Below are 23,118 nucleotides of genomic sequence, written 5' to 3'. Positions count from 1 at the left end.
TTTTTATTTTTTGAAAAGTAAAAATTAAATTAAGAACAAGGAAACTCAGAAAAAGGTACTCAGGATTAAAAGAACTCCAGCTATGTTGATGCATTCATTCAGACAGGGGGTGTATGTTACGATCTGATATGTGACCGAGCCAGGAGAGCTAATGCTGCTAATACAGTTCAGAAATCCAGTCAAAGATAGGGGGCGGGATTCTCTGTCGGTGGGATCCTCCGTTTCGCCGGCAGCGCACTTACGCATGGATTTCCCGATTACGTGGCAAACTCCATTGGCCGGCTGTTGGGACGGAGAATTCTGCTACAGGCGGGGGCACGCTGCACCAGAAACGGGTGTGATGGGACGGTGAATCCCACCCAAAGAATATGGAGCAACAATTGTAAGACTCTGCTCACCACAAAGGCACATGAGTGACAATTACACCGAATTGGGGCTACAGTTTCACAGCTGAAATTCTGATTCACATTCACACCCAATGAAGTGGTTCACAAAGGTTCGAGGAATTAATTGATTTATCTTGCACGTTTTGATTGAGGTTGGTGTGGAATATAAACATGGGCAGCACGGTAGCATTGTGGATAGCACAATTGTTTCACAGCTCCAGGGTCCCAGGTTCGATTCCGGCTTGGGTCACTGTCTGTGCGGAGTCTGCACATCCTCCCCGTGTGTGCGTGGGTTTCCTCCGGGTGCTCCGGTTTCCTCCCACAGTCCAAAGATGTGCAGGTTAGGTGAATTGGCCATGATAAATTTCCCTTAGTGTCCAAAATTGCCCTTAGTGTTGGGTGGGGTTACTGGGTTATGGGGATAGTGTGTAGGTGTTGAACATGGGTAGGGTGCTCTTTCCAAGAGCCGGTGCAGACCCGATGGGCCGAATGGCCTCCTTCTGCACTGTAAATTCTATGATATGGGTGTAAACCAATCGGACAGAATGGCCTGTTCTTGTGCCATAAGATCACTAAATCTAAATATATTCTCCTAATTAAAATGGCAATTAAAAAAATGTATGAAGGGTTTCATCTTTTAAAACTCCAGCCATATTAATGTCTGATCGGTATATTGGACATAAATGAAACAATTTAAGGTTCACTTGAAGAATATCTCATACTTGTGAGGTTTGAAGAATCAAAATTAACATGTTCAACTAACCAATTTTAGGGCTGAATTTTCCACCGAACCCAGTTGTACGGCTAGTGTCTAAAACTTGAATGGTATTGGGTTTGTGAAGGGGAGACAGCTGAATACGAATATACGGAGGCTGCTAGGGGTAATGATGATGCCCCCACCAGAGGGGGAATCGGAGATAGTGGTGGCGATGGATGCCGAGAAAGCATTTGATAGAGTGGAGTGGGATTATCTGTGGGAGGTGCTGAGGAGATTTGGTTTTGGAGATGAGTATGTTGGATGGGTGCAGCTGTTGTATAGGGCCCCAGTGGCGAGTGTGGTCACGAATGGACGGGGATCTGCATACTTTCGGCTCCATAGAGGGACAAGGCAGGGATGCCCTCTGTCCCCATTATTGTTTGCACTGGCGATTGAGCCCCTGGCAATAGCATTGAGGGGTTCCAAGAAGTGGAGGGGAGTATTTAGAGGAGGAGAAGAACACCGGGTATCTCTGTATGCGGATGATTTGTTGTTATATGTAGCGGTCCCGGCGGAGGGGATGCCAGAGATAATGCGGACACTTCGGGAGTTTGGAGAATTCTCAGGATATAAACTGAACATGGGGAAAAGTGAGTTGTTTGTGGTGCATCCAGGGGAGCAGAGCAGAGAAATAGAGGACTTTCCGCTGAGGAAGGTAACAAGGGAATTTCGTTACTTGGGGATCCAGATAGCCAAGAATTGGGGTACATTGCATAGGTTAAATTTAACGCGATTGGTGGAACAAATGGAGGAGGACTTCAAGAGATGGGACATGGTATCCCTGTCACTGGCAGGGAGGGTGCAGGCGGTTAAAATGGTAGTCCTCCCGAGATTCCTCTTTGTGTTTCAGTGCCTCCCGGTGGTGATCACGAAGGCTTTTTTCAAAAGGATCGAAAAGAGTATCATGAGTTTTGTGTGGGCCGGGAAGACCCCGAGAGTGAGGAAGGGATTCTTACAGCGTAGTAGGGATAGGGGGGGGGCTGGCACTACCGAGCCTAAGTGAGTACTACTGGGCCGCCAATATCTCAATGGTGAGTAAGTGGATGGGAGAAGAGGAGGGAGCGGCGTGGAAGAGATTGGAGAGGGCGTCCTGTAGGGGGACTAGCCTACAAGCTATGGTGACGGCCCCATTGCCGTTCTCACCGAAGAAATACACCACAAGCCCGGTGGTGGTGGCGACTTTGAAAATTTGGGGACAGTGGAGACGGCATAGGGGAAAGACGGGAGCCTTGGTGGGGTCCCCGATAAGAAATAACCATAGGTTTGCCCCGGGGAGAATGGATGGGGGATTTGGAATATGGCAAAGAGCAGGAGTAACGCAACTGAAAGATCTGTTTGTGGATGGGAAGTTCGCAAGTCTGGGAGCGCTAACCGAGAAATATGGGTTGCCCCAAGGGAATGCATTCCGGTATATGCAACTGAGGGCTTTTGCGAGGCAACAGGTGAGGGAATTCCCGCAGCTCCCGACGCATGAGGTGCAGGACAGAGTGATCTCAAAGACATGGGTGGGGGACGGTAAGGTGTCAGATATATATAGGGAAATGAGGGACGAGGGGGAGATTATGGTAGATGAGCTGAAAGGGAAATGGGAAGAAGAGCTGGGGGAGGAGATTGAGGAGGGGCTGTGGGCGGATGCCCTGAGTAGGGTAAACTCATCGTCCTCGTGTGCCAGGCTAAGCCTGATTCAATTTAAGGTGTTACACAGGGCGCATATGACTGGAGCACGGCTCAGTAAATTTTTTGGGGTAGAGGATAGGTGTGCGAGATGCTCGAGAAGCCCAGCGAATCACACCCACATGTTTTGGTCATGTTCGGCACTACAGGGGTTCTGGGTGGGGGTGACAAAGGTGCTTTCGAAAGTAGTGGGGGTCCAGGCCGAACCAAGCTGGGGGTTGGCTATATTTGGGGTTGCACATGAGCCGGGAGTGCAGGAGGCGAGAGAGGCCGATGTTTTGGCCTTTGCGTCCCTAGTAGCCCGGCGCAGGATACTGTTGATGTGGAAGGAAGCCAAGCCCCCGGGGGTGGAGACCTGGATAAATGACATGGCAGGGTTTATAAAGCTGGAACGGATTAAGTTCGTCCTAAGGGGATCGGCTCAAGGGTTCACCAGGTGGTGGCAACCGTTCGTCGAATACCTCACAGAAAGATAGAGGGAATGGAAAAGAAGAAGGCAGCAGCGGCAGCCCCGGGGGGGGGGGGGGGGGGGGGGGGGGGGGAACCAGAAGGACTCTCAGGGTTGTTAATATATATGTATAATATGTATAAGTCGTTGCTATAAATAATTGTATATTGGACTGTTAAATCATATTTTTGGAGAGTGTTTATCTGAGACAAGGCAGTTGCCATTTAGTTTTAGTTTTCGTTTTTGTTATATTTTATTTATTCTTTGTTTATAAAACAGGTCATTGTTATTTATACTGTTATATTATTGTGTAAAGGATATACAATGTACTGTGATGGTTGACCAAAAATTTTCAATAAAATATTTTAAAAAAACTTGAATGGTATTGCCAAATGGTCTTGTGCATTCGGTCCTTGCATTTAGTCATGGAAATTCAATTACCGCACAAGAGAAACGCGAAGGAAGCAGGCATAGTGCACAGTTTGTATCTAAACTACAGCATTTGGTTGCAATTTTTACACTCTATAAACCAATTGTCTTCTTCTTTGGTCAAACAAATTGAATACCAAACGTTGTTAAACATTAAACGGATTGAGGGCAGCATGGTGGAGCATTGGTTAGCACTGCTGCCTCATGGCGGCGAGGTCCCAGGTTCGATCCCGGCTCTGGGTCACTGTCCATAGAACATAGAAAATACAGCACAGAACAGGCCCTTCGGCCCACGATGTTGTGCCGAACCTTTGTCCTAGATTAATCATAGATTATCATTGAATTTACAGTGCAGAAGGAGGCCATTCGGCCCTTTGAGTCTGCACCAGCTCCTGGAAAGAGCACCCTACCCAAACTCAACACCTCCACCCAACACCAAGGGCAATTTTGGACATTAAGGGCAATTTATCATTGGCCAATTCACCTAACCTGCACATCTTTGGACTGTGGGAGGAAACCGGAGCACCCGGAGGAAACCCACGCAGACATGGGGAGGACGTGCAGACTCCGCACAGACAGTGACCCAAGCCGGAATCGAACCTGGGACCCTGGAGCTGTGAAGCAATTGTGCTATCCACAATGCTACCGTGCTGTCCTTAAGAACAAATTAATCTACACTATATAATTTTACCGTAATCCATGTACCTATCCAATAGCTGCTTGAAGGTCCCTAATGTTTCCGACTCAACTACTTCCACAGGCAGTGCATTCCATGCCCCCACTACTCTCTGGGTAAAGAACCTACCTCTGATATCCCTCCTATATCTTCCACCTTAAATTTATGTCCCCTTGTAATGGTTTGTTCCACCCGGGGAAAAAGTCTCTGACTGTCTACTCTATCTATTCCCCTGATCATCTTATAAACCTCTATCAAGTCGCCCCTCATCCTTCTCCGTTCTAATGAGAAAAGGCCTAGCACCCTCAACCTTTCCTCGTAAGACCTACTCTCCATTCCAGGCAACATCCTGGTAAATCTTCTTTGCACCTTTTCCAAAGCTTCCACATCCTTCCTAAAATGAGGCGACCAGAACTGTACACAGTACTCCAAATGTGGCCTTACCATAGTTTTGTACAGCTGCATCATCACCTCACGGCTCTTAAATTCAATCCCTCTGTTAATGAACGCGAGCACACCATAGGCCTTCTTCACAGCTCTATCCACTTGAGTGGCAACTTTCAAAGATGTATGAACATAGACCCCAAGATCTCTCTGGTCCTCCACATTGCCAAGAACTCTACCGTTAACCCTGTATTCCGCATTCATATTTGTCCTTCCAAAATGGACAACCTCACACTTTTCAGGGTTAAACTCCATCTGCCACTTCTCAGCCCAGCTCTACATCCTATCTATGTCTCTTTGCAGCCGACAACAGCCCTCCTCACTATCCACAACTCCACCAATCTTCATATCGTCTGCAAATTTACTGACCCACCTTTCAACTCCCTCATCCAAGTCATTAATGAAAATCACAAAGAGCAGAGGACCCAGAACTGATCCCTGTGGTACGCCACTGGTAACTGGGATCCAGGCTGAATATTTGCCATCCACCACCACTCTCTGACTTCTACCGGTTAGCCAGTTCGTTATCCAACTGGCCAAATTTCCCACTATCCCATGCCTCCTTACTTTCTGCATAAGCCTACCATGGGGAACCTTATCAAATGCCTTACTAAAATCCATGTACACTACCTTGCTTTACCTTCATCCACATGCTTGGTCACCTCCTCAAAGAATTCAATAAGACTTGTAAGGCAAGACCTACCCCTCACAAATCCGTGCTGACTATCCCTAATCAAGCAGTGTCTTTCCAGATGCTCAGAAATCCTATCCTTCAGTACCCTTTCCATTACTTTGCCTACCACTGAAGTAAGACTAACTGGCCTGTAATTCCCAGGGTTATCCCTAGTCCCTTTTTTGAACAGGGGCACGACATTTGCCACTCTCCAATCCCCTGGTACCACCCCTGTTGACAGTGAGGATGGAAAGATCATTGCCAACGGCTCTGCAATTTCATCTCTTGCTTCCCATAGAATCCTTGGATATATCCCGTCAGGCCCGGGGGACTTGTCTATCCTCAAGTTTTTCAAAATGCCCAACACATCTTCCTTCCTAACAAGTATTTCCTCGAGCTTACCAATCTGTTTCACACTGTCCTCTCCAACAATATCGCCCCTCTCATTTGTAAATACAGAAGAAAAGTACTCGTTCAAGACCTCTCCTATCTCTTCAGACTCAATACACAATCTCCCGCTACTGTCCTTGATCGGACCTACCCTCACTCTAGTCATTCTCATATTTCTCACATATGTGTAAAAGGCCTTGGGGTTTTCCTTGATCCTACCCGCCAAAGATTGTTCATGCCCTCTCTTAGCTCTCCTAATCCCTTTCTTCAGTTCCCTCCTGGCTATCTTGTATCCCTCCAATGCCCTGTCTGAACCTTGTTTCCTCAGCCTTACATAAGTCTCCTTTTTCCTCTTAACAAGACATTCAACCTCTCTTGTCAACCATGGTTCCTTCACTCTTCCCTGCCTGACAGGGACATACATATCAAGGACACGTAGCACCTGTTCCTTGAACAAGTTCCACATTTCACTTGTGTCCTTCCCTGCCAGCCTATGTTCCCAACTTATGCACTTCAATTCTTGTCTGACAACATCGTATTTACCCTTCCCCCAATTGTAAACCTTGCCCTGTTGCACGTACCTATCCCTCTCCATTACTAAAGTGAAAGTCACAGAATTGTGGTCACTATCTCCAAAATGCTCCCCCACTAACAAATCTATCACTTGCCCTGGTTCATTACCCAGTACTAAATCCAATATTGCCCCTCCTCTGGTCAGACAATCTACATACTGTGTTAGAAAAGCTTCCTGGACACACTGCACAAACACCACCCCATCCAAACTATTTGATCTAAAGAGTTTCCACTCAATATTTGGGAAGTTAAAGTCGCCCATGACTACTACCCTATGACTTCTGCACCTTTCCAAAATCTGTTTCCCAATCTGTTCCTCCACATCTCTGCTACTATTGGGGGGCCAATAGAAAACTCCTAACAAGGTGACTGCTCCTTTCCTATTTCTGATTTCAACCCATACTACCTCAATAGGGTGATACTCCTCGAACTGCCTTTCTGCAGCTGTATTACTATCTCTAATTAATAATGCCACCCCCCCACCTCTTTTACCACCCTCCCTAATGTTATTGAAACATCTATAACCAGGGACCTCCAACAACCATTTCTGCCCCTCTTCTATCCAAGTTTCCGTGATGGCCACCACATCGTAGTCCCAAGTACCGATCCATGCCTTAAGTTCACCCACCTTGTCCGTGTGGAGTTTGCACATTCTCCCTGTGTTTACGTGGGTTTCGCCCCCACAACCCAAAGATGTGCAGGGTAGGTGGATTGGCCACGCTAAATTGCCCCTTAATTGGAAAAAAACATTAAACGGATTGAAATGTGGGGCTGAAATCTCCAGCCAGCGGGATCTTACGGCCAATGGACTTTAGAATGGCTCACCGCTTTTTACTGACCCGTCCCTGCCCCTGTCCCCTACTCCTGTCCTCACGGGGCCATAAAACTCATCCATGTTTTTATCTTCATGTAGATCAGAAAGAGAATGTTAGCAGCACAGAATAAAAATACTAAAATGACAAAATTAAATCAGGAAAAACACACAATCATGTTTTCCCACCAATGTGACAGAAGTATAAGCTTTTGCATCAAAAATATAATTATCTGTTTGTTATTAACCTTAGTATTTTCTTCCCACCCATCAACATTCCCTCCAACATCCTTTTGTTGCGTGGGGACATCTTGCTGCATCCGCGGCCCAGCAGGATTGATGTTTGGCCACTTGTGGGCACATCTTACAGTCATGTACCTGCGCAGCTCAAAAAGAACACTACCCACCGTACCCCCATCCAATCTAAGAGGCATACTGGATTTGGGGTCTCCTATCTCATGCTGCACTCAACAAGCTGATTTAATGGTGGCAAACAGGGATCTAGGCTGCTGGCTGAAGAACTGGTGGGAGCCCCTTGTCGTTGCTTTTGGGGAAGGTCTGATGAGTGATGGTGGGGCGGACGTAGGGTGGGGGTTGCATGCGGTGAAAGTGGTCATCAGCAGTGAGTGGTGGGGCGTGGCTTGTTGCAGCAAGCCCAACCCAAGAACTTGAGGACAGTGTGGTACGAGACATGGTGGAAAGTGCTGCCTTTCAGATGAAACATATATGGCCCATAACTTCCTGGTTCCCCAGCGTCACATTTAGGGGGTACCCCTATGATGTGCTGGGAAGTCCTCTCGGAGGTTCCCATGTAATTGTTTACCACGCAATTGCCCAGAAGTGCTAACCTCTTCTGGACAATTGTGCTGGGCTGGCAATCATCTGACAGAAGCGATTTAAATCGCTAACATCAGATGGTTCTGACAGTTTTACCCTGATAGTTATTCTGAAAAAGTTAGAGAAAAACAAATCACTTCAACTCCAGAGTAACTATTTAAAAAACCCCAGACCCAACTCGCATGGCACACCCCATACAAACCCGGGGAGCCACCACACCACATCACCCCCACAGCTGACCTGACACTCCCCCCCCGCACCCTCCATTAATCCCCAGTCTCAACCCCTGCATTCTGTTATGACCCATTGATCCCCATCCTCTCTCCCAGAATGACGACCCTCCCTTCCTCCCGGACTGACCTCACTGACCCCTCCTCCTGGACTGACCCCTCCTCCCTCCCTCCTGACCTCTTGACCTCTTTCCCGGACCCAGGTCTGGGTGCCGATGGCCCAACCCCTCCCCACCCCCTGTAAAAAGGGCCACTGACTTACTTTTCTGCACCCCAGTTAGTCCATGACGATCCTAACAGGAGCGCGATTTGCTGCTCCTGTCTTACCCAGCCTGAGTGAGGAAGGTTGGGTGAGAAGAGGCTTAGGAATTACAGTGCAGGTAAATCTGGCGAGAGTGCTGTGGATGTAATGGGCCGGTATATCAAAATTCAATCATACTTCCCAGTGTACAGGTCAACATTTATCCCTCAACCAGCCAAATTGATGTCTTTACTCAGAGGAGCTGCAAGTACTGGACGGGCAGCCCTTGCAGCTCACGCTGAGTGTGCTGAAGTGGCTCAAGGAACAATTTCTGTCAATCTTCTCCGAGAGCCAAATGTACCCCAATACATCTCATTAGATCACAATATTATGCTAGGAAAACAGTGAGTGCCAAGGGAAAACTAACTACACTAATAAATCATGGTTAATGCCAGATCTCTGCAGCTGTTCAATTTCATTAATATAATCTGAAGTATTAACCTCCTAATAGAGATGTTAGTGTTCCTACTGCAATGGGAGATCATTCCACTCATTTAACACGATGAAATCCTGCTGAAAGAGAATGTCTGGATGTTTAATTGAATGAATGCTCAACAGACATTTGATTGTGGCTTATTCCTACCTTCCCCTCTCCACATTTGGTGCCTGTTAGCACAAGCCCTGGGTCAGGCATATCATCCCCTAGATAAACATGTGTACCACGACACAAGATCTTTCCACCCTCTTGCAAGGGGATGTTCGTTTCTATGGAGACTGCATTTGTTCCAATAACTGGGCGGCTCGCTCCTCCCTGACATTGGATTTTTCCACACTGGGCATCTCTGTTAAGAAAAACAGACAAACGGTAGAACTGAGGAGACATTTAGAAAAGGTGGAGGATACATATTATACTCTGTATTCCACAGGATAATTAGACTTTGGTAGAATATGTAAAACGTTTGGTGAAAATTTCATCAATTGTGCCAAAATGCTCAGCTAACTTCAGGAATTACAAATAAATGAACCTTTTAAGCACTGAATATCTTTCAACAGCTGTCAAAATATCCATTCTGTAATCAGGTCATACAATCACATTCAGAATTTTCAGTTTTTTAAACTGACGATAGACATTACAAAGTGCATTGGGAGAAAAGTACCTGCAGAAAAATTCAAATTAATTTTTCATTTCTAATAGTCTCAATGTGTAAAAGGTTTTTAGATTTTAGTTGTCAATTGCTCATGCAACCACCAGAGGGGGTCTCTTTCAGTATAATGTTATTAGTTTGGTTGTTTTGATTGACCAAGTTACAAATAGGCCTCATTCAGCTTAGTTTACATCTTTGGAAAACGTTCAACTTGCAGTTCATTTAAGTAATGCATAGCCTTAGCTGCCAAATTTACTGGGCAATAAATAAATGATGAGGCTCCTGTGCGCTGTATAAATGATTAGGCATAAAGTGGAGTTTTTTTTGTGCGTGTGCAAGACAGTTTTGCTGAGTAGATTCAGGTACTCATCGGTATTCTGCTGGAGGAATTTATTTTGCCTTAAGTCACGGACAATCTTTAGGTGTTTCTTTTTATTTGCCCTGATCAAATATATCAGTAAGTGGATGTATGTACTTTCTTACCGTCAAAGTGACTGAGTCTCTTTTAATAAACCAGCAGCAAGTTTTAAGTATTTTAAATGAAGACGGTTATTTTATTTCTCACATACTTGGCCTGGAGATTAACACACATGACGTACCCACGATATCACGCTAACATCAAAATTAGGCACAGGTGAAGATAAAACAGTAATTATAAAAATTAAATTTAACTCTATTTCAGTTCAGGTCTGATGCTTCTCAATTGAGTTGCTATTGACTGGAGTGAAGGTCTTGAATATGCAGTGATTTCTCCGCAGCTGCGGTGGTTCATCTCGCTATTCTGCCTGGAGGTTAATTTCTCAGATGAGCTTGGAGATGGAACACGTTTCAAGGTACTGGGGTCAGGCATTTTGGCTGCTTCGATGCTTGGAGCAGCCAAATATGTTGCTTATCACACTCTCTCACTCTCTGATGGAATTCTGTCTGCAACAAGTTTGAATTTTCTGCCAAAACTTTTGGCAGGGAACACCTTACCGGTGTGACCTTGCAACAAGTGTCAAATAATAGTGAGTCTATTAATCATCAGACTTTTAAAAATATTATTGGTTCGTAAATTCCTCAGAGTGGCAATCAGCGGTGGGTTGCCACTCCGAATCGAGTTACCTGCACTTAGGTTATAAAGCGCCTGTCTCGTCTGACCTTCCTGACTCAGGCTGGGTGAGACAGAATAAGTAAAGCCTAGCCACGGCTCCAGTGGTGAAGTGTAAAATGAGCCAAGTAAAGGAGGACATGCCCCCTTAATGTAGTTGCGTTTAAAGATCCCATTGAAAGGGAGAAGGTAAGTTTCTAAAGTAAGTGGGAGTGGGAATTCAGATTCTAGCGGTGGGATCCAGACATTGGCGGATGGGTGGTGTTATAGAATTTACAGTGCAGAAGGAGGCCATTCGGCCCACCGAGTTTGCACCGGCTCTTGTAAAGAGCACCCTACCCAAGGTCAACACCTCCACCCTATCCCCATAACCCAGTAACTCCACCCAACACTAAGGGCAATTTTGGACACTAAGGGCAATTTATCATGGCAAATCCACCTAACCTGCACATCTTTGGACTGTTGGAGGAAACCGGAGCACCCGGAGGAAACCGGAGCACACACGGGGAGGATGTGCAGACTCCGCACAGACAGTGACCCAAGCCGGAATCGAACCTGGGACCCAGGAGCTGTGAAGCAATTGTGCTATCCACAATGCTAACGTGGAGGGAGGGGATGGATCTGGACATCGGGGGGGGGGGGGGAGAATCTGGACATTGTGGGGGGAGGGGTGTGTCCTGTGCAGGGCTTGGTCTACATGATAAAATAGTTACACTGAAGTTAAAAGTGCTTTTTTCACTTCTAACTGTTTGAGAGTAAAACTGGCAGAACCATCCCAAATTAATGATTCAAATCGCTTTGTCGGACGGTTCTCAGCGCAGCACAAGGAGAAGTTAGCACTTTTGGGGAGTCAGGAAGTTATTTGTACAAAGAGAAGCTTTTTGTGTCCTTCATCCATGGGAGCACTTGCAGATCAAATTTAAGGGGCTGGATTTTGCAGTCAGTGGTGAAGCAATGGTGCTTGTTGCTGTCCACAAAGAAGGCTGCCCTCAGAGATCTGGGAGGCATTTTGGTGTGAATCTCTCCTTTTCTTACATCAGATTGAATCTGGCACCTAGTCAAGAGTATCGCCTGGGATCCAGCAGCAGTGATGTCAACAAGCAAGGTAAACAATCAATCAATTTGAAGTATTCTCACAGTCAGCAAACCAGGAAGATAAAAGCACTGCATCCCTTCATTTTGAACTTGACATTTTATCAAGAGAAAAGCAGATGTTTGTGACATGCACATGGGACTTAGGTAAAAACTAAAATGTCAAAATGAAATTTTTTAAAGATGTGTGGAATTTCTTACCACAATGGAGGAATTTAATATTTGACGAATAAAAAATTACTGTTTCAGGGCTATTTATCATTAATTATAAACTTAGGAAGCTGTTAAAATAACAAGGTGCACCCTTTGCAAGAGTTTTAAAGCAGGGCCAAGAAGCTAACAGTGCTCAAAGTTCAATGATTTCCATTAAATCAAAACAAAATATTGTGAATACTGGAAATCTGAAATAAAAATACAAAATGCTGGGAAAACTCACCAGATCTGGCAGCATCAGTGGAAAGAAACATAGTTAATGAGCTGGATTCTCTGGCTCCACAGCCATGCATTTCTCGGTGATGTGCCATTCGCTGTCAGCGGAATTCTGTCTTCCCGCCAATTTCATTTTGAAGCCACCCCTCGTAGCTGGCAAAACCGCGGGCAGGGTTGCGTTGGCGGCGGGAAAAGTGAATTGCAATGACCAGGAATACAGCTAATGTATCGGATCTAAATGATCCTTTCACAGAACTGTTGAGTTTATCCAGCATTTTCTGTTTTTACAGTGATTTCTATTGATGGCAGTTCCGGGGGACATGAATAGCGCAGCCTCTGGAGAAATGAGAAGTCACTGACAGCAACTTCTGAATTCCTGGGTCTAACTGTACACATGCAAACTCCAGATGTTGCTGCAAAATCTGGCCCAAGATTTCTTATGAATCATCTCAGATCTGACACGTAATCAGTTCATGAGTAGCAAAGAATTGCTGAGTTGGTAAAGTAACACCAGCTATTCCTACTCCCTCCACAGGATAGCACTGTAACTTCTAAAAACAAACAATATGCCAAGTAGGCCTGTTATTCTGATTTGTTCCAAAGATGGTACTGAAACGTCTCTCAGTCTGCTACAATAAAACACAAGGGCCGATTTTCTCCAGATACTTTAGCACCAAAAAGTGCCAATGTTGGTATCTTAAGCTGAAACACTAGTTTAGCCTGTGTTTACTGTAGGACAGCAATTAGTAGAGGAATTAAATCTTATGTGAATAACGGCTACCCAAATGTTTGTTAAGGAGATGATTGCCACTTGGTTTGGCTGCTTGCACTCATTACAATGCTGTACAGCATTGGGTGGAGAGTACTTGACCTAATGACCCAACAGTGACCAGCTGATTAGGAATGAATGAATACTTGTTGAGGGATTTGAGCACCACGAAATATCCCAGGGTATAGATGCTTCAGGAGGGATAGATAGGGAGGTAAAATGGGTGGAGGAGTTGCATTACTGGTCAGAGATGATATCACAGCTGTGATTAAGGAGGGCACGATGGAGGATTCGAGCACTGAGGCAATATGGGTCGAGCTAAGAAATAGGAAGGGTGCAGTAACATTGTTGGGACTTTACTACAGGCCTCCCAAAAGTGAGCGTGAAGTAGAGGTACAAATATGTAGACAGATTATAGAAAAATGAAGGAGAATAGGGTGGTCGTGATGGGAGATTTTAACTTCCCCAACATTGAATGGGACTCATGTAGTTTTGGAGGCGTAGATGGAGCAGAATTTGTAAGGAACATCCAAGAGAGTTTTTTTAGAGCAGTATGTAAATTGGCCAACTCGGGAAGGGGCCATACTGGACCTGGTATTGGGGAATGATCCCGGCCAGGTGGTTGAAGTTTCGGTCGGTGATTACTTTGGGAATAGTGATCACAATTCCGTAAGTTTTAGAATACTCATGGACAAAGACCAGAGTGGTCCTAAAGGAAGAGTGCTAAATTGGGGAAAGGCCAAGTATAACAAAATTCAGCAGGAACTAGGGAATGTGGATTGGGAGCAGCTTTTTAAGGGTAAATCCACATTTGAAATGTGGGAGTCTTTTAAGGAAAGGTTGATTAGAGTGCAGGACAGACATGTCCCTGTGAAAATGAGGGATAGAAATGGCAAGATTAGGGAACCATGGATGACGGGTGGAATTGTGAGACTAGCTAAGATGAAAAAGGAAGCATACATTAGATCTAGGTGACTTAAAACTGATGAAGCTTTGGAGGAATATCGGGAAAGTAGGACAAATCTCAAACGCACAATAAAGAGGGCTAAAAGGGGTCATGAAATATCTTTGGCTAACAAGGTTAAGGAAAAACTCAAAGCCTTTTATTCGTATATAAGGAGCAAGAGGGTAACTAGAGAAAGGATTGCCCCACTCAAAGACAAAAGAGGGAATTTATGCATGGAGTCAGAGGAAATGGGTGAGATTCTTAATGAGTACTTTGCATCGGTATTCACCAAGGAGAGGGACACAACGGATGTTGAGGCTAGGGATGGATGTTTCACTATCCTAGGTCAAGTCGGCATAAGGAAGGGGGAAGTTTTGGGTATTCTAAAAGGCATTAAGGTGGACAAGTCCCCAGGTCCGGATGGGATCTATCCCAGGTTACTAAGGGAAGCAAGGGACGACATAGCTGGGGCCTTAACAGATATCATTGCAGCATCCTTGAGCACGGGTGAGGTCCCAGAGGACTGGAGAATTGCTAATGTTGTCCTTGTGTTTAAGAAGGGTAGCAGGGATAATCCAGGGAATTATAGACCTGTGAGCTTGATGTCAGTGTAGGCAAACTGTTGGAGAAGATACTGAGGGATAGGATCTATTCACATTTGGAAGAAAATAGACTTATCAGTGATAGGCAGCATGGTTTTGTGCAGGGAAGGTCATGTCTTACAAACCTAATAGAATTCTTTGAGGACATGACAAAGTTAATTGATGAGGGAAGGGCTGTAGATGTCATATACATGGACTTCAGTAAGGCGTTTGATAAAGTTTCCCATGGCAGGTTGATTGAAAAAGTGAAGTCGTATGGGGTTCAGGGTGTACTAGTTAGATGGATAAAGAACTGGCTGGGCAACAGGAGACAGAGAGTAGTGGTGGAAGGGAGTGTCTCAAAATGGAGAAAGGTGACTAGTGGTGTTCCACAGGGATCCGTGCTCAGACCACTGTTGTTTGTGAAATACATAAGTGATCTGGAGGAAGGTGTAGGTGGTCTGATTAGCAAGTTTGCAGATGATACTAAGATTGGTGGAGTTGCAGATAGCGAGGAGGTCTGTCAGAGAATGCAGCAAAATATAGATAGATTGGAGAATTGGGCAGAGAAATGGCAGATGGAGTTCAATCCAGGCAATGCAAGGTGATGCATTTTGGAAGATCTAATTCAAGAGCGGACTATACGGCCAATGGAAGAGTCCTGGGGAAAATTGATGTATAAAGAGATCTGGGAGTTCAGGTCCATTGTACCCTGAAGGTGGCAACGCAGGTCGATAGAGTGGTCAAGAAGGCATACAGCATGCTTGCCTTCATTGGACGGGGTATTGAGTACAAGAGTCGGCAGGTCATGTTACAGTTGTATAGGACTTTGGTTAGGCCACATTTGGAATACTGCGTGCAGTTCTGGTCGCCACATTACCAGAAGGGTAATGTGGCGACCTTACTTTAGAGAGGGTGCAGAGGAGGTTCACCAGGATGTTGCCTGGTATGGAGGGTGTTAGCTATGAAGAAAGGTTGAGTAGATTAGGATTGTTTTCGTTGGAAAGACGGAGGTTGAGGGGGGACCTGATTGAGGTCTACAAAATTATGAGAGGTATGGACAGGGTGGATAGCAACAAGCATTTTCCAAGAGTGGGGGTGTCAATTACAAGGGGTCACGATTTCAAGGTGAGAGGGGGAAAGTTTAAGGGAGATGTGCGTGGAAAGGTTTTTACGCAGAGGGTGGTGGGTACCTGGAACGCATTTCCAGCGGTGATGGTAGAGGCGGGCACGTTAGCATTATTTAAGATGCATCTAGACAGATATATGAACGGGTGGGGAACAGAGGGAAGTAGATCCTTGGAAAATAGGTGAGAGGTTTAGTTAAAGGATCTGGATCGGCGCAGGCTGGGAGGGCTGAAGGGCTTGTTCCTGTGCTATCATTTTCTTTGTTGTAAAAGATACATCACCTTTGACTGTTCATTTGCTGCTGGAAGCTTGAAGAAAACTTTTGAAACACACCGGCAGATTTGCAAGGGCAGTTTAAGATTTCCTCAACATATTATCATCAGTTATTCCTGAAAATCTCTGAGAACTTCATCTCAAAAGACTAAGTGCTGTGCCACTCAACCTCTTCGAACATCTTCTGGGGCTCACCAGGAGAAAGGAAGTGCTTGGCACAAGCATATCGCCCGGGATGACTCTGGAACTGCAGTAGGAACCTGTGGTGCCCTCTCATTCAATCCCGGAGCCATCCCTGAAACATACTGTATGCCTTCAGAACAGGTTGCAGAGTGGAGCCCATATATACTGCTCCAGAGACCTGATAGTGTCTGTTTTATTACCTTCAGGTAATTTCAAACGATGGTAATAATAATAATAATAGTCGCTTATTGTCACAAGTAGGCTTCAATGAAGTTACTGTGAAAAGCTCCTAGTCGCCACATTCCGGCGCCTGTTCGGGGAGGCCGGTATTGGAATTGAACCCACACTGCTGGTATTGATCTGCATTACAAGCCACCTGTTTAGCCCACTGTGCTAAACCAACCCCCTGATAATCAGCGATAAGTCCAAAATTGTGTGCTAATACCAGACGTTCAAACAGCAATGTATTTTTAGCACATCATCCACTTAGTGTCTATTTTCACCCATTCTCCACCAAAATAACCTCAAAGCGTATCGAGCTGGATCCTCCGATTTTGAGGCTATGTCCCCAAGCCGGCGTGGGAATGGTAGTGTTTTATGGTTGGGGGAAAGCGGCCGAGCAGCGTAGAGCACCTGGCTCTAGCTGCCGATATGGCCCGGAGAATTGCCGGATCCATGGCCGCGCATGCGCACAGCGGTGGCCTGCAGCGGACACGGCCAGCAAAATAGTGCTCTCCCCACCCTTTGGCCGGCTCGCGCGGCCCGGACCAACCCCCCATAGTGCCCCCAACCCTTGGCAAAGTCCCCCCTGCCCGTGGATCGGCCCTCCCCCAACTGTAGCGGCGCTGGACTGAGTCCGCAGCCGTCACGGCGAGTTCGCTACGGGTGAGACCACACGTGAACAACGCCGTCAGGAACACAGCATCGGGGGGTGGGCCTCAGGCGATATCCTGAGGCCGTCGCTATGCCGCTTTGGAGGGGGGGCGGAGCATCGTGAAATCGACACCGCCCCCAATTTAGTCGTAAATGGGTATTCTCCGGCCGATCACCGAACGCGATTTCTGCATCAGCGACTGGAGAATCCCGCCCATAATTTTCCATGGCTAACTGAACAAGGCATGCAAGGGTTTATTAAAAATTCAGGACTATGGATGGTAATTTAATAAGGATTCACATTCTCATGTATATAGTGGTTTGTAAGAGATATAAAGAAATAAAGTTTTATTCTTCAAATATGGTCTTACAAAATGCCCATTAAATTGAATTGTGCCTATCTGGGCCCTGAGGGCTAGATAGGCAGGTTAGCACAGAATCACTTTTCTGCTGGAATCTGGTCGCTCAAACTAGTTTGGAATTAAGGGTCAACCCAAAGTCTGCATTAACCCAAAAACTGAAAGCAAGGTCAGATCACTGCATTCTGCTTGAAATATTCTGGTTTGACTCAAACCGAATGCTTCATAATGTACCCATCTGGTTTTATATATCGTTTCATGGCTCCACATATCTTTCACAACAGAGCACTCTAGAGTGTCCCTGTTGCTACTTTTATAAATTCATGCATAGCTTTCCCGAATTGACTTGTGGTATTTTCACAAAAAAAAATCTTGTTTGATGCTCCGTTTTCTGAAATTGGAATGAAATTAGATGTTGCGGCTTCAATCCCTGTTCAAAAAAAGTAATTTCCTTGGTCAAAAGGGTTTTTCTATTGGCTATGGAATTCAGCCACCTGGGCCCAACTGGGAACACATGCCTTTCATGAAAATGTCTCAAATTTAAATGAACTCTAACTAAATATATCTCTGTGTGAATGATGTGCAGCTTGTACGTGCTCTTTCTGCATCAGAAGCCTGCTGCTTGCTATCCATGTTATGGGCCCGGTTGTTGTCCAGGACACCCCCAGAAGCTGGCATAATCCTCCCGGGTTGCACAGGCAATTGTTCGGCAACGATTTCAGACTTCTCTGCATAAATTGTTTGCGACTGATCACAGCATGTGTTGTGTATGCTGTGTTCAGATGTCTCAGGTGCCCAGCAGTCAAACCAGCAGTGCTTAAATGGATGCTCTTCTGAACTGAATGTGGAGCCAGGACAAGCCTGGCGTTCCAGCCAGCTGAACTTTTCTCCTTACGCTGCGAGTGGCAAATTACCTCGAGGGCTGCAACAGGCACCTCCGCCTACCTCCTAGTTCGTGGATAACATACAAATGAGGCTGTTGGATCAATTTGCTGGTCCAGTCTCCATGCCTCCCGTGGTGCATGAAGCATGGACTGCACCTGGATCACATCCCACTTTGGCAATGATCTAATCTTTAACCCTTGTGGTTGCCTTGCAAATTTTGGATTGTCAAAACTTTAATTAAAAATATCACTGAGACAAACCCCTTCCATAAGAAGCCAGCAGAGTGACCCTTTCTAGCTCAGCAAAGAAACTGGCTCTGTAAGTGCAACACAGTCAAATATTCTAAATTTATATAAAATAGGCATCATGAGCAAAGGATCAATCTGAATTGCTGGGAAAAATAAAACAGTCACATTGAATATTTAATGTAGGTTCCTAACAAAGTTTGATATTATTGTTGGAAATACAAAATAACCTGCTAGGGAAATTGGGCAGCAATGTAGGCAACAAAAGTAAAGGTCTGCAGGAATTGGTACATCATGGTTGGACAACTATATTAGCTTTCGGGGCAGCACCGTGGCGCAGTGGTTAGCGCTGCTGCCTCACAGAGCCGAGGACCCGAGCTCGATCCCAGCTCCGGGTCACTGTCCGTGTGGAGTTTGCATACTCTCCCCTGTTTGCGTGGGTCTCACTCCCACAATGCAAAGGTGTGCAGGGTAGGTGTGGTGGTATGTATTAGGGGTAATACGGTACACCACGTGTCGACAGGCTATTGGTGGAGGGATGGCAGGTCCTGATAGGATCTGCCACCTACTGGACTCCACCCATTAATGCCGGTATAAGAACCCAGTTTTTCCCTCCATTTCCCTCAGCAGCTGCATTCTGTAACCACGCTGCTGGGGATAAAGTTCTGCTTAATAAAGCCTTCAATTGACATTACCTCAACCTGCCTCGCGTCATATTGACGGTGCTACAGTAGGTTTATTGGCCACGCTAAACAGGCCCTTGATTGGAAAACAAAAATAATTGGGTACTCTAAATTTATTTTAAAAATGAACTAAAAACTATTAGCTTTCCTGGGAATTTTCAACAGTGGATAAACAGCTCTATTACACACTATGGGGGGGATTCTCCGGCCGCAACCGCCCGGCGTTCTCCATTGTACTCGGCTCACCTGTGGTGTTCTTGCGGCAGGCAGGGCGGGAGAATCCAGCCCAATGAAACTGCACATATGGGGCGTCATTTTCCGACCCCCCAGCGGGTCGGAGAATGGCCGTTGGCCGCCGTGAATCCCGCCCCCGCCGGTTGCCGAAGTCTCCGAAGGGAGAAAAGTCGGCGGGGCGTTAATGTCGCCGCTGCCGTCGGAGAATGGCACGGGCCTGCGCAAGGCAGCCGATTTTCGGCCTGCCGATATTCTCCCTTCCGGATGGGCTGAAGTCCCGTCGACGTGATGCCCGTTCACGTCGACGTAAATTAAACCTCCTTTTCATCGGCGTGACCCTGTGCTCCAGGTTCACGCTGACCAGCGTGGAGGTGAGTGACGGCCTGGGGGGTTGGCTCTGGGCAGGCGATGGCGTGGCCGCAGTCTGAATGTGTGAGGAGAGGTGTGTCTCGGGTTGTGTGTGTGTCTGTGCGGCGGGGGGGGGGATGGTTAGAGTGGGCTGGGCTCCGGGGGAGTGCCGGGAGGGGGGTCCGTGCCGGGGAGGGGGATGGGGGGTCCGTGCCGGGGAGGAGGATGGGGTCCGTGCCGGGGAGGAGGTTGGGGGGGGGGTCCGTGCTGGGGAGGGGGATGGGTGGTCCGTGCCGGGGAGGAGGTTGGGGTCCGTGCCGGGGAGGAGGTTGGGGGGGGTCTGTGCCGGGGAGGGGGATGGGGGGTCCGTGCTGGGGAGGAGGTTGGGGGGGGGTCCATGCCGGGGAGGGGGATGGGGGGTCCATGCCGGGGAGGAGGTTGGGGGGGGGGTCCGTGTCGGGGAGGGGGATCCGTGCCGGGGAGGAGGTTGGGGTCCGTGCCGGGGAGGAGGTTGGGGTCCGTGCCGGGGAGGAGGTTGTGGGGGGGGGGGGGGGGGGTCCGTGCCGGGGAGGGGGATGCGAGGGCAAGTGAGTTGGTCCACCTGGCCAGGTGCCAGCCTCCAACAGTTGGACCCATGCGGTCCATGCCACCTGGCTGGGGGGAGGAGGGGATATGGGCAATGATGACATGTCGTCGTTCCCCTCCCCCCCACCAGGCCGTCATGTTTTCCGATCATCCAGCGATGTTGGCCGCCGTGGCGGCAGCCGCTAATGTCTATGTTGCCCTGGATGAGGAGGAGGAGGAGCGTGCCAGAGAGGCGGCGCAGGCTGCCGCAGAGGGACAGGCGGCAGCCGCCCAGGCTGGAGGGACACCTGACCGACAGGACGAGGAGGGGGAGGAGGACGTCGCGGCCCCACGGCAACGGAGGCACCCGAGGGAGCCCCGTGTGTACCGGCCCCGGCAGTCATACCAGGACCTCACGGACCGGGAATGCAGGAGGAGACTCCGGATGAGGCGGGAAACCGTGGCACACATCTGCCACCTGCTGGCACACCTGTCACCGCGTGGCACTGGCGGGGGACACCCTCTCCCCATGTCCGTCAAGGTTACGGTGGCCCTGAACTTTTATGCAACGGGGTCATTCCAGGCACCGAGTGGGGACCTGTCCGGCATATCACAGACATCGGTGCATCGGTGCATCCGGGCAGTGACAGATGCCCTATATGCCATGGCGCACCGCTACATCCGCTTCCCTGTGGACTGGGCCAGCCAAGATGCCCGGGCCGTGGGCTTCTCTGCTGTGGCCGGGTTCCCCATGGTCCAGGGTGCGATTGATGGGATGCACGTTGCCGTGCGGCCACCTGCAGATAACAGGGTCGTGTTCACCATTAGGAAGGGGACCTATTCGATGAACATACAGGTGGTCTGCGACCACCGCATGATGATCCTGCACGTCTGCGCCCGTTACCCAGGCAGTGTACACGACTCATACGTGTTATCGCGGTCATCCATCCCCGGCATGTGCGAGGGACGCAATCCCCGGCTGAGGGGCTGGTTGCTGGGCGACAGGGGCTACCCATTGCGATCGTGGCTGATGACGCCTATACGGAGGCCACGCAATGAGGCGGAGAACCGCTACAATGATGCCCATGTAGCGACAAGGGGAGTGATAGAGAGGTGCTTTGGCGTGCTGAAGTTGCGTTTCAGGTGCCTGGACCTCTCTGGGGGTGCCCTCCAGTATCGGTCAGATAGGGTCGGCCGCATCATTGTGGTGTGCTGCGTCCTGCACAACATAGCCCAGCAGAGGGGCGATGTGCCGCAGGCAGAGGAGGGCGGAGTGGAGGAGCAGCAGGAAGAGGCGCAGTCCTCCCCAGATGAGGGGGATGGGGGTAATGGTCAGGGCAGACGGGGTAGACACAGGCGGGTGGCTGTCCACCGTTACCGGCTGGCCTAGCGGGCACGGGACAGACTGATAGCCGCCCGCTTCACTGACTAGATGGGCGTGGGAATCGGGTAGTATGGCCACAGACCGCACACCATGGCAACAGCCGACCACCCACACGCCCCACCCATCCACCCACCCAGCACCCTCACCCCCCTCCCCAACCCCACCCACCCCACCCGCATGCACACCCCCCCTCCCATTGCCGATCCACCTGCGGCACAACGGGCCGGGCTCACACAGTTGTGGGTGGACGCGTGTCTATTGCAGGCCATGGAGGCTGATGACAACCCGCCCTGCGGTGAGCTCCTGGCTCCACATCGTTCGACTATGTCTGACCCCTGGCCACAGTACCACCATCCACCCGGACCATCCCTGCATGCGGCTGTGACACTGCAGTGCACGATCCCGTCCTCTGCCCGGGGGGATGTTGATGGCGGCCCAGGGGGAAGGGGGCAGACTCACCTGGGGCTGAGGTAAGACCACCCCTCACACACACACTTGCGCTCAACGTACATGACACCCCCGCACGCTTTGGACAGAGTACAAAGGCAGCTTCTGTAGGTGTAACATTGACTTTAATAACCAAAGGAGTTCATGCACGTGCCCTAGCCCCTAAAACTCATCTGTGCCCTGCACCCGTGCCAACTTACTCAGTGTCTAATTGTTTGGCCTTACGGGCCCTTTGACTACGTCTACGTGGTTCCCCAGACGGTACAGCAGAACTGGAGGTGGACTCCTGTGATTCCTGCCCTCTGACACTGGATCCCCTTGGCGGCCGTTTCCTGGGGCGTCCTGGCCCAGATGGGCCAGGCTGCGGCCCGGGCGACTGGGATGGCGAGCTGCCAGCCTGTCCTGCCCGTTGCCCACCCGATGTACCTGGGACGGAAGGGGGGGGAGTCCGAGGTGTGGCGGTGTACCGGGACCTCCCCTACAGGGGGACCCGGGACGGACCACACCATCTCCTCCTCCCTCGGGGTGCCCGATGGCCACCAGGCCTCTGCATGGGTGGGGGATGCGAACGGACTGGCCATCCGACGCCCCCCTGACATCTGGCGCTGCCAGTCCTGGAGGCCAGTGCTGGTATCGACAGGGGTCTGCAGGTTTGCAGCCATGGAGCCCAGGGGGTTGGCAAACCCTGTCTGTGACAGTGCGACGCCGGCTCGCACATGGCCACTGGCGCCGATGCCCTCAGCGATGGCCTGCAGAGACTGGGCCATGGCCTGCTGAGACTGGGCCATGGCCTGCTGAGACTGGGCTATGGCGTTGAGCGCCTCTGCCATCTGGCGCTGGCACTAGCTCATGGCCTCCTGTGAGAGGGCAGCCATGTCCTGGGCCACAGGC

General features: G+C 48.8%; 1 protein-coding gene across 3 annotated transcripts in view; it reads right to left on the bottom strand.

The window, feature by feature from the left end:
* Nucleotides 1-23,118, bottom strand: part of LOC140393136 (disintegrin and metalloproteinase domain-containing protein 12-like) — a 597,415-nt gene that overhangs the window by 62,413 nt on the left and 511,884 nt on the right. For all 3 annotated transcript variants that reach the window (XM_072479211.1, XM_072479210.1, XM_072479212.1), the window contains one exon: nt 9,213-9,411. In XM_072479211.1, the coding sequence (XP_072335312.1) occupies nt 9,213-9,411 (199 nt within the window). The remainder of the gene's footprint in view (nt 1-9,212; nt 9,412-23,118) is intronic.

Source organism: Scyliorhinus torazame, chromosome 16 (genome assembly GCF_047496885.1).
Source record: "Scyliorhinus torazame isolate Kashiwa2021f chromosome 16, sScyTor2.1, whole genome shotgun sequence".
In the NCBI taxonomy this organism is placed as follows: Eukaryota; Metazoa; Chordata; class Chondrichthyes; order Carcharhiniformes; family Scyliorhinidae; genus Scyliorhinus; species Scyliorhinus torazame.
This window is presented reverse-complemented; position numbering and strand designations above follow the sequence as displayed.